Source organism: Alnus glutinosa, chromosome 3, assembly GCF_958979055.1.
Source record: "Alnus glutinosa chromosome 3, dhAlnGlut1.1, whole genome shotgun sequence".
In the NCBI taxonomy this organism is placed as follows: Eukaryota; Viridiplantae; Streptophyta; class Magnoliopsida; order Fagales; family Betulaceae; genus Alnus; species Alnus glutinosa.
Genome location: NC_084888.1, coordinates 26,989,058 through 27,007,195, shown reverse-complemented (window position 1 = coordinate 27,007,195; position 18,138 = coordinate 26,989,058). Strand labels below are relative to the sequence as shown.

At 37.5% G+C, this 18,138-nt stretch overlaps 1 protein-coding gene across 1 annotated transcript; it reads left to right on the top strand.

The window, feature by feature from the left end:
- The first annotated feature begins 1,670 nt into the window (after positions 1 to 1,670).
- LOC133863296 (uncharacterized) lies at positions 1,671 to 3,728 on the top strand. Its single transcript, XM_062299247.1, has one exon. It carries the CDS (start codon positions 1,671 to 1,673, stop codon positions 3,726 to 3,728), a length of 2,058 nt encoding a protein of 685 aa, XP_062155231.1.
- The last annotated feature ends 14,410 nt before the right edge of the window (positions 3,729 to 18,138 follow it).

Sequence of the window (18,138 nt, the reverse complement as noted above, 5' to 3'; positions counted from 1 at the left end):
TATGGTTCTAGGTTGTGAATGGCCGATTGGCCCTTTGATGCTCAAGTTTGCATGGTACTTTTTGGGGATTAGCCGTATGTTATATGTGTTGAAATGGAGATTTATTTTTAGGGTTTTGAAGGGGTGGCCGAATGGTATTGTTTTCTTGGGGTTTTGATTTTCTGTGCAAAACCATGAAACCAAAGATATTGATATCTTAAAGATAGAATAAGGTTTAAGAGAAGAGAGAATTATCTCTTTTGTTATATAACCAATCTTAATGAGCCTCCAAACCAGAAAAATGTTCTGTAAAAGAATTCAAAAAGTGGCATAACCCAATTGGGGAAGCTTTTCAGCCTCCGTTTTCAATAAAAAACATTGAAATTTGTCTGAAAAAATTACCTGGTTGAATTTGTTCCTGTTGAGAATCTTCGATCAAGTTGGTTTAGGATTTGTCAAACCTGTTCTTATAGAGTGCATGAAGTTAATGGATCACTTGATCAGTTTGATATATCTGAGTTTGGCTTTGACTCAATTGCTGTGTTTGCCCTTCCTAGGCATTGTAATTTGTAACGGGCTGTTTCTTTTTTCATTTTTTTGGGTGAACATAGCCAAATAAAATCTGAATTGCAATAACCAATTGATAAAAATTATGTACAAAATAGAAATAAAGTATTTTATACCACATTATGTGTATCATAAAAAGTATACTCAAACTTTATAAATGTGTTAAGATTGATATATCGATAGCGTAATGTAGGTACTAATACAAAATTAAACAAAAATACAAAGATAAAGTGTCTAAAATTGTAGCATATGCTCTTTTGGAAAACGAAAAGTATTGAATATAAATTGAATAAAGTTCTTTAATTTTCAAAATAGTAATGATACTTTTTGAACTTACTTTCTAAAATTAGTTTATTTAATTTACCTCATTTAAAATTAACTTTTTGTGGTATTAAAATGAATTCAAAAAAAGTTTTTTTAAGTATGCCAAAAAAAAAGTTTACTCTCTATAGTCAAATTCCATCCAATGATTTAACAAATTCCGTTAGTGTAACACTGACTTAAATAACACACGTATCATAATTTTCTTGGCTTGTCACACTAACAGAATTTGATTGTCGAGAGTGAATTATTTTTTTGGCATACCTGAGAAATCTATGAGTTCATTTTAATACCAGAAAGAGCAATGTTCTAGACCTTTTTTTAATTTGCTTTCAGACTGTGAATTCAAGAAAAAGTTAACTAAAAATGGAGTAACTTACGCATAAATGATTTCCTTTCCAATCCTTGAATATAGCTTTGCCTTCTTCGCATCTTGCACCCCCTGCATGTAAATCACATTTAGAAAGATAAAGTCGAAGGCCACCAAAAAGTCTTCATAGATTCATGATTGAAAAAAATCTTGTTTATTAGGGTTTTTTTTTTTATTTTTTTTTTCAGACACGTACATAACAATAATTTCCTTGCTAGAATAAGAATAAAATCTTTAAACCCATTTTTGTATTATTTTTAAAATGGGTTTCGTATAGGAAGTATATACTAAATTGAGAAGCACATGCATCCCCTTTAAAATGGGTTTCGTATAGACTATCTCAGTCCCAATCTGTCGTAGGGGTTAATTAGTACTCTTGAATTATCTTAACTTGAAATATTTGGACTATTTTGTGATGTAGTTAGAATTAAAGATGGACAAGAGTTGGATAAAGTTGCCGCGAAGTTCGCGAGAGTATATTCGCGGGGTTATGGAATTTGTGAAATTTGCACGTGAACATGAGAGTAGAAAAGATGTCATTGTGTGCCCCTGTAAGAAGTGTTCGTTGGGCAAATCATGGTCCAGTGAAGTCGTATTTACTCATTTAACATCAGGTACTGGGATTATTGAGGGTTACACTGAGTGGATAATGCATGGGGAATCACTTGTCCCTCCTGTTCAGAGCGAGACAATACATGAAGCTCCCAGGAGGCTTCAAGTGGATGGCATTCCACTACATGGGGGGTCCAGTGGGATGCAAGACATGCTTAATGATGTTTTCATGATGCACGATATCTGTGTAGAAGCCGGTGGGTCTCAAGTGCGAGATGAAGTCGAAGCCGAAGCTGAGCCCGTGGATGTTGAAATTGAAGACTCTAACAGGGTGCCGAATAAGTTAGAAGAATTGCTAAAGGATGCCGATACGCCACTCCATGGAAATACAAAACATAGCAAATTGGGAGCTATTGTGCGCCTATTTAGTATTAAGTATATGGGTGGTTGGAGCAATACATCGTTCTCCATGTTGCTTGAATTCATTAATGAACTAATGCATCCAGATGCAAGTTTGCTGCCTAAAGACACATACGAGGCAAAAAAATACTTGAAGGATTTGGGCCTTGAGTATGAGAAGATATCGGCTTGTCGCAATGGCTGTATGTTGTTTTGGAAGGAAAATGAAAAATTAGACAAATGTACATTCTGCAATGAGTCCAGGTGGAAGGATAACTTAATTAATGAAGATGGGTCGATAAAATGTTCGAAAAAGAAGCCGGTCAAAGTGTTGCGTTGGTTTCCTCTAATACCAAGGCTGCAGAGGTTATTTATGTCACATCATACGTCGCCACATATGAAGTGGCACGCTCAAGGCCGTACAAAAGACGGTGTGTTGAGGCATCCGGCCGATGGAGAAGCATGGAAGGCATTCGATTCACGTTACCCAATATTCGCATCAGACCCGCGAAATGTCTGGCTAGGTTTAGCGTCAGATGGCTTCAATCCTTTTGGGAACATGTCCTCTAGTCACAGTACTTGGCCAGTAATATTAGTACCTTACAATTTACCTCCTTGGATGTGTATGAAGCAGCCGTATTTTATGTTAACCTTGATTCTCCCTGGTCCGAGTGTACCAGGACAGAATATAGATGTGTACCTAGCTCCCCTTGTAAGTGAGTTGAAAAAACTATGGGAAGTAGGGGTACAGACTTTTGATGTAACCTCGAGGAAATATTTTACAATGCGTTCGGCCTTGATGTGGACGATAAATGATTTCCCGGCATATGGTGATTTGTCAGGTTGGAGTACACATGGACGAAAAGCATGTCCTTGTTGTATGCATGAAACGCAATCAACGTGGCTAACTTATGGTAAAAAGTTCTGCTTTATGGGACATAGGCGATGGTTGCCTCTTGATCATCCATGGAGAAGAAATAAGAGACGATTCAATGGTGCGCAGGAAATGGGTAGTCCTCCCAATGTGCCGAATGGCGATGAGATCATCCGACAATTAGAATGTGTTGTCAATCGGGCAAGGACCGGACAGAAGCTACCGCCTGGAGAAGTTGATTGGAAGAGGCGAAGTATACTATACGATTTGCCGTATTGGAAAGATCAGTTACTACGCCATAACATTGATGTGATGCATACAGAAAAAAACATCGTTGATAACATACTTGGCACGCTATTGAACATGAGTGGTAAAACCAAAGACAACAAAGAAGCACGTCAAGACTTGCATAAGATGAAATTGAGACCAGAACTTCATCCATTTACCGCGGAAAACGGCAAAACACTTTTGCCTGCAGCTTGTTTCACAATGACGAAAAAAGAGAAGACTGACTTTCTGCAAGTATTACATGATGTTAGAGTGCCAGATGGATATTCTTCAAATGTGTCACGTGGTGTGAAGCTCAAGGAATGTACTGTTGGGGGTTTGAAGAGTCATGACAATCACATAATCATGCAACAACTCATGCCAATTGCACTTCGATGAACCTTATCGGATGATGTTGTGAGGCCTTTAATCGAGCTATGTGCGTTCTTTAGGGATATTTGTTCAAAAACACTGCGGGTGGAAGATCTGGATCGTCTTGAAAATCAAATTCCTATAATATTGTGCAAATTGGAACGAATATTCCCTCCGGGTTTTTTTACATCTATGGTGCACGTAAGCATACATTTAGTACGTGAATGCAAACTGGGTGGACCGGTACACTACAGGTGGATGTATCCTATTGAGAGGTAATGTTAAAATTTTGTTAAATTAAGGTTTGTTCTTATATGGCAGTCTTATGGTCTAACTTTAATGTAGGTGCCTTGGTAGATATAAACGTAGTGTTCGTAATAAGGGCGCACCCGAAGGGTTTATTGCAGAGGGTTACATTGTAGACGAATTGTTGACATTTTGCTCTCGGTATTTAGTCAACGCGCCAACGGTTCACAATAAGACCCCAAGATACCAAGATGAATCAAGAGGGGCGACCAATTGGTTTAAACTTGATACTTGCACGTTGGAGCAAGTACACCGATATATTTTATTCAACTCTGATGATTTCCTCCAATTTCACACGTGAGTCACATTATTGTTAGATATTGTTAGTTGCTAAATACGATGAAAAGTAACCAACATCATATGTTGTTGACGTATAAGATGCACATGGAGTCGTTAATGGAACAAAACAATAGGGAACGTACCTCGCATCAACCGTTGCTGAAGCAACAACGAGACCAATTCTGTAGCTGGTACAAGTCATACGTAAGAAAATTGTTGGTTTGAATAATTATTTACCTATAACAGCATCATGAAACTTTGATTTTTAAATAAGGTGTCTAAATCACAGGTTGATAAGTTGACCGAGGCGGTGTGGATGACATTAGGAGAGAAACTTGTTAGTCATGCCAAAGGCCCAATGTTCGATGCTGTCGAATGTAAGCGGTATGTGGTTAACGGCGTGTTGTACCGCACCCTGGATGTCGACGAAGAGAAAAAAAGTCAAAACAGTGGATTGTGTGTCACCACTGAAGATGGTCCCACCTACTACGGTAGGCTAACTCAAATAATCGAGGTTACATACTACGACTTGACGCGGTATGTCCTTTTCAAGTGCGATTGGGCCGATATTCAACCGAATAAGGGATACAAAAAGGACGAATATGGATTCGATTTGGTAAATTTCAAGAACCTAATACACACGGGTGCGCGAATCACTGATGATCCGTTTGTACTACCTAGTCAAGTATCGCAAGTGTATTATGTCGAGAATCCCAAAAATCCAAATTGGGCTGTTGCTGTAAGGACAAAACCAAGAAATGTGTAAAAATGTTGGCAGTGGTGAAAGTGATGACGGGGCCGAGGCTGATAGTTATCATGAGCATGAGCCTTTCAACGTCAACGTGACGGGGGACGTTGGTTTTGATGACTTTGATTGTGCACGTACTGATGTACCGGCCACCGAAGCAACATAATAATTGTATGTATGAATATGGTTAAACTATTAAATAGAATCTAAATACATGGTGTGTCCAGGAGGATTTACTTATAGTTCAATCATTTTTTAATTCTTTAAGCATGTCGTTTTTGCATGCTGCATATTGTATATTTTATATTGTATGAAATGTGACTCATTTTAATGTGTTTGCAGATAGACATGGCCCCTAAAAAATGGAAGCCGCAATCGGGAAATGATTTTTGGACGCCTATGGACTGCACATCAGAGGGGCGATCGGTTGTGGGGTCAGATGATACGACACAGGACCCTAACGAGACACAAGGGAACATAGATTCTCAGCATGTACGACATGAGCAACCGGTTGTGGGGTCAGACGAAACGACACAGGACCCTGACGAGACACAAGGGAACATAGATTCTCAGCATGTACGACATGAGCAACCGGTTGTGGGGTCAGACGAAACGACACAGGACCCTGACGAGACACAAGGGCCGATAAATTCCGAACAATCAGGACCTGATACTTCACATCATAATGGTACTACTCGGGTGCCACGTATGTTACGGGGTGGGAAAGTTTACACAATAGGTATGAATTAATTTTGTTTTTTTGTTTTTTTTTTTTTTTTTTTATCAAATACTTTTATAATATTCTACTAATTAGTGATAATCAAGTGTGACATAAATTTATTTAATGGTTTGCAGATGAGCAGGGTAGAAGAAATGTTAGGACTGTTGGTAGTCCTAAGGACATATGGCACATACCTGCTGGAGAAAAGGTGGTGATCGAGTTCAACACGTTGTGCCAACCAACCGGCCCGGGGGTCGAGAAATTTAGAAGGATTTGTGGGAAGATCATCAGAAATGGTCGATTTGTAAAGTTGCATGGTAACTGGAGGAAAGTACCATTGCAAGAGAAGGAAGATATGTCGAACACCCTAACGGTATGAAACGATTTATTTTCATGTCTATCACTTATTTATAGTTTTGTAGTCCTACATTTTAAATTGAACTTGCGTTGATTTCATTTTTGGTGTAGAAAAAATTTCATTTTGAGCCTGTCCACCTAGTTGATCAAATTAAGAAATTAACAATGAAGGACCTAGCAACGAAAAGAAGGCAATACAGATACGAGATCAAGAGCGGTCTAAAATTGAAACAGGGTGATACCTTAGAGTCTGTGATCACTAGGGCTTCGGCAGTGGCAGTCTTCGATTCTGAAGACTTTGAAATGCAAGTTGATACGTGGTTGTCTTCGGCTGATATGGTATATACATTTATTTATTTATTTGTTTATTAAATTTGTTGAAGAAATATGCTACATATTAACATTACCAAATTTATAGGAGAGAGCGTTGAAGGCCAAGATAAGCCGTGCCCAAAATGTATTTCTTCACACTCTGGGATCGAAGAGTATCGCACAAGTTGCACGAGAAATGGTACGTATAGTAGATAAACGTTTACGGCATGTACGTATTGTAGTAAGATAATAAGCTTGTAACTGATAATGTTAAGGATATTAATGCAGGAGGAAGACATGGGAGAAACACCGAACCGAGATGATATGTTCATTGTCTCGCATACCAAGAAAGATGGAAACCCTGTAAATGAAGCAGCTGGGGAAGCTATTGTAAGTGGTAAATATGTAATTTAAATTAGTTCTATTACGGACGTTTTCACCCTTGGACATTATGTGCAGGCGAAGATGAGAGAGATTATCGAGAATCAGTCGCCTACAGAACGAGTGTGTTCACAGGGGTCAGTCTGTTGGTCGCAAAATGATGCATGTGCACAAGTGCTAGGACGAGAACATTCCGGTCGTGTGTGTGGCTTGGGGCTAGGGCCAACTCCCGGGAAATCAAGCTCTTACAGTACCTCCGGACAAGGATCGATCTCTAGTGCGCCTACTCCCAAAGAACTAGAGATGGCTGCTGAGATGGAACGTTTGAATAATTTGTACGAAACGACAAACATCAAACTGCAAGAGCAAAACAACAAGTATGAAGCGCAACAAGAAGAGCTGGCAGCCGTCAAACGTATGGTTGCAATGATTATGGCAGAGAAACAATCATCAATGGGAAACAACCAAGAAGGTGAGCTGAACTTGATTTATTTTGTGTTACTTTCAAATTTATTGGACTTGGTTTATTTTTAAACTTTTTATGGTCATGAGTCATTTTTCATCGTTGTGGTTGCATAGTATGATATGACAAAAAATCTCTCAAAAGTAAATAGAAATGTATGAAGTGTTACATGAGATTATTACTTTTTGATTTGATAGTTAGCAATTTCTTAGCCTTCCATGATGAAGGAAACAAGGGTTGAAGTCCCTATAAGACAATCAATTAATGCATTTCATTGGTATTGTATTTGTTAGTTTGAGGTGGTTGTAGGAAGTATTGCTCTTTATATTTTTGGTTTTTCCTTGTATTTCCCGGGAATTTTTTATTTTTTAGTAGTATAGGTTTGTTAACCTAAAAGCCTCAAAGACGCATGGTTACCTAGCCCAAAAAACTTGTTGTAATACTCTGTCTAATAAAAAAGAAAAAAAAAACTCAATGTAAAAGAAAAACATACAATTTAACATGAAAATAAGTAGGGCTAGAAGGTAATCATAACTAGGAGGATTGGACTAATAATTATAAAAACAAAGGAAAATGGATGCAAAAACAGTTAGGTATTGATGGAATCAACTGCCGCATACAAACGAGTCGGAACGACCTATGTGGCGTTAGAACGAAGGAAGACATTCAAACTTATCACGTAAGATGCCACATCTTGAAAGATTCGAATCTACCGTATTAAAAACCCAAGCGAATTTAGAACGAGACTACTCTGAATTGATAATTCTATTAAGTACAAGTATCATAATGTGATAATATATTCTAAATTGGTACGATTGCATATTCTGGTCGGGGGTTTTTGTTGGACAAGCTTGTTTATCATGGCTTATTAATTTGAAATACTGAAGTAATGCATTATTTTTCTCATGTTTAGTGTGCGTGCGGGGGGAGTTGTGCAATGTTATCATTTCCCTTTAAAATAATGTCGTAGACTTTTGTAATCTTCTCTAGAAGCTCTTCATATTGACACGGACTTTGTCCTCCATCTACTCTCTACAGCAATAGTACAATCCTACAGGCTACTGCCTACCGGTATTTATTGGCAATAGTGCAATTCTACAGGCTACCGCCTACACAGATCGACTTTGTGTTTTTTTTTTTTTTCCTAATCCTATGGTTGAAAGTGAGAGAGTACATGCAATCCCTGCAACCGTGATGTACACGAAATCTGCCCCTTGCTTTATGGATCATCTGAGTAGTTGATCTGCCGTTACCATCCGATGCGCCAGCTCATTAGCTTCCCTTGATATACGTGAAAATAAACTATGAAAATCACTCGTCCAAATGCTAATTTTAAAAAAAATTCAGTTTTTTGAAAATGAAATCAACTCTCCCAAATATGTTTTTTATTTGGCTAGTTCACTTTGTTCACTTGTTCTTGTTCTTGTTTGTCTCAAACATTTAGAAACTTGTATCTGATTGCAAAAATTGTTTTCTAATTAGTTTCATATTATAAGTTGTATTATGATTGAGGATGAATGTTAATCTAGGCAGTTAATTTTCACCTTGTAACATGTTAATTTTAGCTTCATAAAGATGATTCTTACCTAACTAACAATTTGGGATTTGTATACTTATTGCAGCGAACACATAAAAGCATAAATGAAGAAGATGCACACAAGGTCGTAAACCGGATTTTCCTTTGGGTCGGCTTGCATACATTGATGATTATAATTAATGATGTATGGAATTTAGGTTTTATATTTTTTTTCATTTTAAGTATGTATTTATTTTGACTGTTGTTGTAAATAGTTAAAATTTCCAAATATTTTTGGATTTGAATTTGTATTGACTTTGGAGATGAATTTAGGATTTTGGAAATGGATTTGATATATTTTGTTGTATTAGGGATTTTTTTTTTTCAGAAATTAAATATATGTATTGGGAAAAAAAATTAAAAAAAAAATTCTGGACGGTTTGGGCTCAAACCGTCTGGAATTTTACAGACGGTTTGGGCCCAAACCGTCTGGAATTTTACAGACGGTTTGGATAAAACCGTCCGCAATAGTTTCTAGACGGTTTGTAAAAAACCGTCCGTAATTGCGAACGGTTTTACTAAAACCGTCTGCAATTTTAAATGCCGACGCATTTTCATGGACGGTTTCAAACCGTCTAGAAAAAACCGTCTGGATCCTTTTCCAGACGGTTTTATCCAATTTCTGGACGGTTTAAAACCGTCTAGAAACTGGGTTTTTTTAGTAGTGTCCCTCCCCCCTTTTATATTAAAAAATTCACTTTCAATCCACTTTTTGTTTTTTATATTATTTTATGAGAAATTATCCCTACACTCATTTCTCACAACAGCCCCATAACAAACTGACGTGGTTGGTAATATTTTATTATTATTATTATTTTTTTGTTTTCTTTTTGTAAAAAAATAATAAAATATTACCATCCACATCAGCTTGTTGTGGGGCTGTTGTAAAAAATGAGTGTAGGAATTATTTCTCTTATTTTATTCATTCTTTTAGATTGAAAGTGATTTTTTTAATATAAAAGGGGGAGGGAGCCGGTTAATGGCCTCCCCCCAATCACTACTCCTTCAACTACTACCTCTTCGAACAGGGAAATGCTTGATGGGACACTCAACTGTTCTCCATCACCCATTTATAATAAAAAATTAATTTTTTATTAAAAAAAGGTTCACTGAGGGCGAATGAGTGTCCTGTGGAGCAAGCCTCCTTCGAAAATGTCCCACCCTCCATTTTCAACCTCACGTGCCACTTTGACTGTCACCGGCACAAAAGCACCAACTTTATTTAGCTTGCAATATCATTCACGGACTCTATGACTTTTGCTTTGCTCAGTCTTCATGCACATTCGTGTGGACGAATATCATTGCAGTACGAGAGGGCAATCAAATTAAGATGGTTTTGACGGTGGGTTTAGTTGTTGTTTTGGACCACGTGATCATCTTGGCTGGCAAACTTGGATCCCCATGGGCCATGAAGATTTCCAGTATCTTTGAATAGTCCCCCCAACCCACCTTTTCCACGAGCACCACCCTAGTCTTTATCCATGTTTTCTGCATGTCGACGGATGGGTGCTGTGGGGTTTTGCGGGCGTTAAGAGAAAGTACGAAGTCTACGAGTATGGATCGTTGGATTGAAGAGAACTTGCCATACCACAGGAGATTAATAGTGATATTTCCCTTCAGCAATGGGCCGTTGTGGTACTTGAGGATAACCGGCTGTCGTTTAACGAGAGAGAGCATGCATGCGGTGGTGATAGCAGGGTTAGGCAGAGAGAAAAGCAAGAGAAGTGAGACTAGAATGGTGAAATGGTAAATAGTATTGAAGCACAAGATAAGGAGAAGGATAAAAATCCTCATGATTTGAAAATTGAAACTCCTTCATGTGATAACCTTGCACCTGCGCCCCCTTCGGAAATGTTTCTTACAGGTGGCTATCCACGTGTTGAAGTAGCTCCAAATAAGACACAAAATACTGCATTGCAAGTTATCCAAGTTGAACCTACTGCCAGCACACAAAGTAGCTATCCACGTGTTGAACTAGCTCCAAATGAAGCACAAATTCCTACATTGCAAGTTATCCAAGTGGAATATACGTACTGCCAGCACACAACAAGCATCAAGTGCTGTTGTTTATCGTCAATTGCTTTGTCTGGTGTGTCTTTGTTCTTCAATCACATTAATCTGATTTAGGCTACTGTTGCTTCGATAGTGGGTTAAATGGAGTCATGGAAACTTGTTTCTGAAAAGAAAAGAAAAGAAAAAATGACAATCTGAACGAAAAGGGTAAAAAATGATAATACATGTTAGAGTTGCCTTCCACCACGTACAAAACCATGCAGGAAGACTAATTGACCGTGACTTTTATCCATTAGGTGCCCAGATATCAGCCTTACAGATCTCATGGACAACCTCTCTCATACTCTGTTACACTCTGTTTATGGGAACTGAAACAGAGGAAGTTGCCAACTGTTGATTGCACTTCATCTTCTTCATTGCTGTGGCTTCCACCTCTCATTTCATCAACCAAGAAAAGGTAGAGGAGATCAGTGCACACATATATGAATTTATCAACAAGTTTTAATTGCCACTAAAGAAGGAAGTCTCCTCCATTTTTACAGGGTCTGTGAACATGTGTTGCTGAAGCCTCGGTAGAAGACGCGGTGAAGTTAAAGGTCAAAAACGGAAGGGTCGGTGTACAATGAAGCTGAGGGCAAAAGTGGAAGAAAAATCATTAAAATGGCACGTGACCCGCACATGACCCGTTGACCGTCTATTTTAACTACTCTGACCGACGGAAGGGCTAAAGTATATAACTGTAGTAGTTGAATGCTCTATTTTGGTCAAATTGATAATTCGTGGGGGTTATCTGTAAAAATTAGTAATTCATGAGAAAAGGTAATTACCCTTTTAATTATACGAAAATCTTATAATATTATGATAAATAACATTTTTAGTTTAAAAAGAAAAAAAAAATGCTTAAATTTTATTACTCCTTGACGAGGAGTAGCTTGGGAAGCGAGGAGAGGGGTTATGTAACAGATATATGACCAGGATCTCTTAAAGGAAACCTGACTCGCCAGTTTGAAAACGTTTTTTTTAAAAGCTTTTGTTTTTTTTTTAAAAAAAAAAAAAAAAAAATCATTAACAAACAATTTCAAGTGTCATCTCCCAACATTCTTGTTTGGTAAGGGATTCTGAGCTATGGATAGTAGTAAGAAGTGATAGATATGATATAAAGTAAAAAAATTTTGTATGAAAAAGTAAAAAAATTTTGTATTGCAGTGAATTTTTTTATTTAAATAGTGTTAGAATATATTATATTATATTATTCTATGTTTATTGTATTTTCTATTAGAGTTTATTCCCTACCTTATGTAGTCTTAGATTTATTGTTTACTACTCATTGTCTCTCTATAAATAGAGACTTATGTAATATTGTTATTATAAACAAGACTCAATACAATGTAGTCCATTGTTCTCTTCCGCTCTTTTTCTCTTCTATATATTTCTCCAATATATTTCACATAGTATCAAAGATATTTAACATGGTATCATAGCCACTGCCTTGTGGCCGCCAATAAACGTCTTTGAAGTTTCCTGGTGCTCCCTCAGGCGACCTCCGTTTTTCAGTCGTCCACGCGCCACCTTTAAAATTGCTGTCTGTCTCTTCCATGCCTTCATCGCAGCCACATCTGGAAAACCAATCCCTAAATCAGGTCTGCAAGGTACAGATCTTATGATCTGGAGAAGATCCGTCGCTGACAACAACCGCACGTGCCTCCACGTGCCCCTTAAGCACATTGCCCGTGCTATCACGCACCTCCATATTAGGCCAATAGCCTCCATGACAGTACCAGTCGACAGATAAGGAGATGTACAATCCAAATCCGCAGAGATCACTGTCATCCGACATCTGACGCGTCGTGTAATATCCCAAATTTTTAATAATATTTATAAAGAAAGAAAAAAAAAAAAAAAAAAAAAAGGACTTGTTGAGTAAGTTAAGCAAACTTAATTGATAAGTTTTGTTCAAACTTCATCAGCAAGTTTCTTCTTTTTATAAAAAAAAAAAAAAAACACCAAACTTTTCTTTTTATCTTTTATTCTCCCTGCCCGATACCTCTCTGTTCTTTCCTCCTTTCTATTCTTCTTCCTTCTTCGGTTCTTTTCTTCTTGTCGCCCGAAGCAGAGACACAGAGAGACTGAGAGGGAGATCGAGAGACTGAGGGGGGAAAGAGAGAGTCAGGGAGCGTGAGAGAGGGGGGGGGAGATTGTGAGATCGGGAGAGAGGGGGTTCGGTGGATCCGTGAGTGGGTGACCCGACGGGGCGGTTCGTGGACCCGTGAGCCCAGGAGCTTCGATCCTCCATGATCGGCGGCTGGGATTGAAGTCCGGCGATGGAGGAGCTCCGATCGTGAAGCCGTGAAGTCCGTGCGACCCGCCAAACCCGCAACCCGATCCTCTGAAGCCGTGAATCATTGAACCCGAGTGAGACCCGGTTCTCCATGGCGGTTTTTCGGCGATGTCCGGTGGTTCCAGCAGTGGTTTCCGGCGAGTTGTGACCTGGGTACAGCAACCCAGACGAAGACCCGAAGACCCGAAGCCACGTGACCCAGAACCCGAACCCTGTGACCCGAAGACCCGAGAGGAAGGCCCGGTTCATCCTGGGTGTTTCCGGGGAATTTCCGGCGGTTTGAAGGTGTGAATTCCGACGAAATTGTGATTTGAGAAGACGATTCTTTTCCCCTGTTTTTGGACCAATTATGTTGATTATTTTGTTGTATTTTATCCCCAGTTTCGATTGGTTATTGATGGTGTTTCTCATCTATGTTTTGGCTGAGCCGTGTTGTGGATTTGAGGTTGAATGGTGTTTGATCAATTGTGAATCCCCCTTTGAGTTTAGTCTTTACAGTAAAATCAAGATATTGAATATTGTTCTAAGTGACCGGTTGAAGTTTTGGTGTGTGTATACTCTGTTTTGGGTAGTTGTGATTATGTACGGTTGCCGCTGAATGTTGGTGTGAGTGGGCGTTTTCGGTCATGTGAATGGTCTGTAGGTTCATGGGTATGAAGATGATGTTTTGTTTTACTATGTGGTGTTTCGGTCAGTGGGTTTGTGTAGTTGTGGATTTGGGTAGAACCTGTGTGTGTGGGAAGCTCAGTCCGTATGTTTTGGGTGTGATGGTTGACTGTGTTCGGTTGGGCAGTGTTCCCTTTCTTGTGGGTTTTGTTGATAGTGTTTCCGGTTGTATTTTGGAGTAGCTTATTGAGTATGTAATTGAGTAGGAGAATTTGGTTAAAGGATTAAATATTATTTTGATGAGTTTTGACCATGTACAATATTTTGGATTAATGACTTCGGATGAAAGTGAAGTTGTTTTCGAAATTAGTAAAAATTACGATTTATTATTAAGTTCTTGCTTAAAGGTTGGAGGATTATCATGTTTTGGACAAATTAATGAGAAATGAGTTTTCTCGTGATGGTTGGATGATGTTTATTTTGGATAAGGTTCTATTTTGTTGTTATAAACTTTAATGAGTTCAACTTAAAAATTTGGGTTGTTTGGATATGAAGTTTCGGACTAAGGATTAGTAAATTCAAGGGGGTTGTTTTGGGTAGTACAATTTGGAGACCTCTTGATACATGTTATTTTAATTAAGTTGTAGACTTCAAATTTTAGAATATTCTTCTAAGCTTATTCTTTCAATTTATTTAGGTAAAAGCTCGATCCCGATGCTAATGGAAAGTCCAGGTAAGGGGATATAACACCGAAAAATCCCAACAAGATTTTATTATAAATCTTTTGAAAAAGTGTTGGGGAATTTTACAAAGCGTTGCTCATGTGATTTTTAATGCCAAACTTTATTACTCATATGATATTGTTTAAGAATTTTGAGCATAAATCACAGTTTTGGTTAAGAGCATTTTTAAGAATTATGATTTATGCATAATTATAGTTAAGACTAAGAGCATTTTAAAATTATGAATTATGCATACTCACAAATATGATTAAGAGCATATTTTAAAGTTATGATTTATGTATAATTACAGTCATAATTAAAAGCATTTCAAAGTTGTGAAATATGCAATGATGAAAAAGAGAGCATTTGAAAGTTATGACTATAGAGCATTCCAAAATAAATGACTCTATTTATGAATACAGTTTTGAAAGAAAAGAGAATCTAAAGTTAAATTCTGCACATGACTACAGTTATAAAAGCGGCTCTTACAGTTTTGAAATAAAGTTTACAGATAAAGCAGAGCCTACAGTATTACAGAAAACGTTTATGTGCAGTAATTGTTTAACCTTGAGGCACTACTACAGTTAGAATTGGTACCCATAGGGTAGCATGGCAAGCATACCGTAAATCGATGTGTGCTACCATCCGAGGTTGGCCTTCACCTAGGGAAGATCCCCAACCCGGCGACTCTTCTCTGTGACGACAGGCTGAGTCTATAGGTCCTTTGGACAAAGCCAACGTGCGCCGTTCACGGGAATTGGCGGTGTAGAGTCTATAAGAGGTTAAACCACAGAGAAAGGATTAAAGAGAAAACTGATAAAAAGGAATATACTGGATCATAATAAACTGTCATTCTCATTTATAAACTGTCATTCTTATATCATTATTCATATTCTACAAATTCTTTTTAATTGTTCATATGCTATGCCACCTGTCCTAAAATAATACATTTCATTTATGAATCATGCTTTAATACGTGTTTTCTTATAAAACATAAACAGCCTAGCATATCACTTCTCAGACAATTTTTCATAACTTGAATCTCTAATCACATATTCATACTTCTAACATCATCGTAATCTTAATCTATACAAAAACACTTAAATCATCTAAAATAAATTAAAATCAATATACTATTGGTTTAGGTTGTAATTCAATTTACTTTATGCAATTCATCATATGTGAAAATAATTCTTATCAGTGAGTAGAATAAATCTGTCATTATGCATGACTAAAGATTATGGCATAAAGGTTTATAGCATGTTTTATTTCCCCTGGTGTTGTATTTTCCTTACTGAGTTGTCGAACTCACCCCTTCTTCCTCTACCCCTCTCCAGATGACAACCGTAAGACGAAGTCTTTTTCTTGTAAGGGCGTAGACCTCACTGAGAACGATAGTTCGTGATGAACCAGCCAAACCCTAATATTGTATAGTATGATTTGTTCCTTTTGGAGTTCATGATTTTGTATAGATTATTAATAGAAAGGTTTAATTAAAATATGAGTTTTAAATTATTTGTTGTAATTGCACGCTTCCATTTTATGATTTTAGTACTCAAACTCACGTTTCCCTTATTTCCCAAAACGGGGGCGTGACACGTCGAGCACAGCTTCGACCCTTCTAGACCACACACCCACGCGTCGCTATGTTCTGTGAATTGCATCTGTGGCCCTGCCAATCGGTAGATATAGTGCCGCAGATTCCAAATCTGGCTCGATCTCCGCCATCGGACCTGCCACGCATCGTCCGAATTCTCTGGATATATGTTTCACGCACCAACGCGCCACCCTCCTGCCGAGCGTGTACACGCCTCCCGTGCTGCTACTTGCGACGTGTCAACTTGTCATAACGCCACGTAAGCCCTACAGGTCATCCAATCGGGTTTAACCTACTATCCATCCGGATTGCCATGTAAATCGGCCCTAAGTTGTCAACCCACCCAGCGGGTTAGACCCGGTTTCTTCACATTTTTCAAACTGGTGTTTGTCAACCCGACCCAGCGGGTTAGACCAAGTTTCTTCACAGTTTTCTAACCAGCCCTAAGTTGTCAACCTTACCCAGCGGGTGAGACCCGGTTCACTTAGTTTCGAGTCAAACCATATTCAATGGTCCATGGGTTTTGCCCTATTTTGGCCCAATTAAATTGGCCTAGTTTAGCCTATTTTATAAGAGTCCAATCTCAAGCCCAATTCAAGGTCCAAATAGTTCACTGCCACCACCAGCCACCACCATCCGCTGTCGGTAGCTAGCAGTCGTCGTCCTTCGCCTCTGACTGCCACTTTCCGGCCTTCTCCAGCAACTTTTTTGGCGAAAGAAAAATTAAAAAAAAAAAAATCGATTTCTTTTTCCCAAACACAAGGTTATACCTTGAATTTGAGGGGGGATGTTAGAATATATTATATTATATTATTATGTATTTATTGTCTTTCCTATTAGGGTTTATTCCCTACTTTATTTAGTCTTATATTTCTTGTTCACTACTCATTGTCTTTCCATAAATAGAGACCTATGTAATATTGTTATTATGAACAAGACTGATACAATTTAATCCATTATTCTCTTCCGCTTTTTTTTTTCTCTTCTATATATTTCACATAATATCAAAGTTATTTAACAAATAATAATAAAAAAAATTATTGATGTGATATAAAGTTAGAATGTTTTAAAGTTGAATGTTTTTTTAAAAAAATGAAGAGAGAGAGAATTTTTTGCTCCCTTGCCAAACAAAAGATTTTCTTGTTTTTAGAAGATTTAATGTAAGAAAATAACCAAAAAAAAAAAAAAAAATTGTATTGCTGAACAGCATTTGCCAAAACTTTTTAGAAAATTTTAAATATTTTAAATGTTTATTAATAGAAAAATGGATAATTGCACCGTTGCTCCTTGTGGTATGTCATAATTATTTTTCACTCCCTATGGTTTAGAAAGTTCATGTGAGGTCCTTGTAGTTAGCAATAATTACAAATCGTTCGTTGGAGTCAAATTCTGTTAGAATTTTTAACAGATTCCGTCAAATGCCATCCCTTACCCCCTTTTTTTTTTTTTTTTTTTTTTTTTTTTTTTAAAATTAAGTATATTTATTTATTTATTAATAAATTTATATTTTTTTATTAAGATGGATACGTGTCGCCATCTTATTGGACGGAATTTGTTAAAAATTCTGACAGAATTTGTTAAAAATTCTGACAGAATTTGTTAAAAATTCTGACGAAATTTGACGCCAGGGATCGATTTGTGATTATTGCTAACCACAAGGACCTCCTATAAACTTTTTAAAACATAGGGAATGAAAAATAATTATGACCAACGGTGTAATTATCCTATTAAAAAAAAAAAAAAAAGCGTTAACAAAATTGTTTCAGTTATAATACAAAAAAAACCCTCGTTATTTTGACAAGTTTTGGCTGGAGGAGAGAATGATTGATTGATCGGTCACAGTAAAGCAGAGGGAGATTGATAGTTCGTAGCTGATTTTGATGCTGGTTTTAATGTGCTCGCGGTAGGAAAATGACAGCTCTATTAGAAGTTAGAGGAGGCGGTAATTAATCGATGGAGCAGAGTTTTGACAGTTGGAATTCATTCATTCGCATTCAAACTCACAGCCAGGCATTATA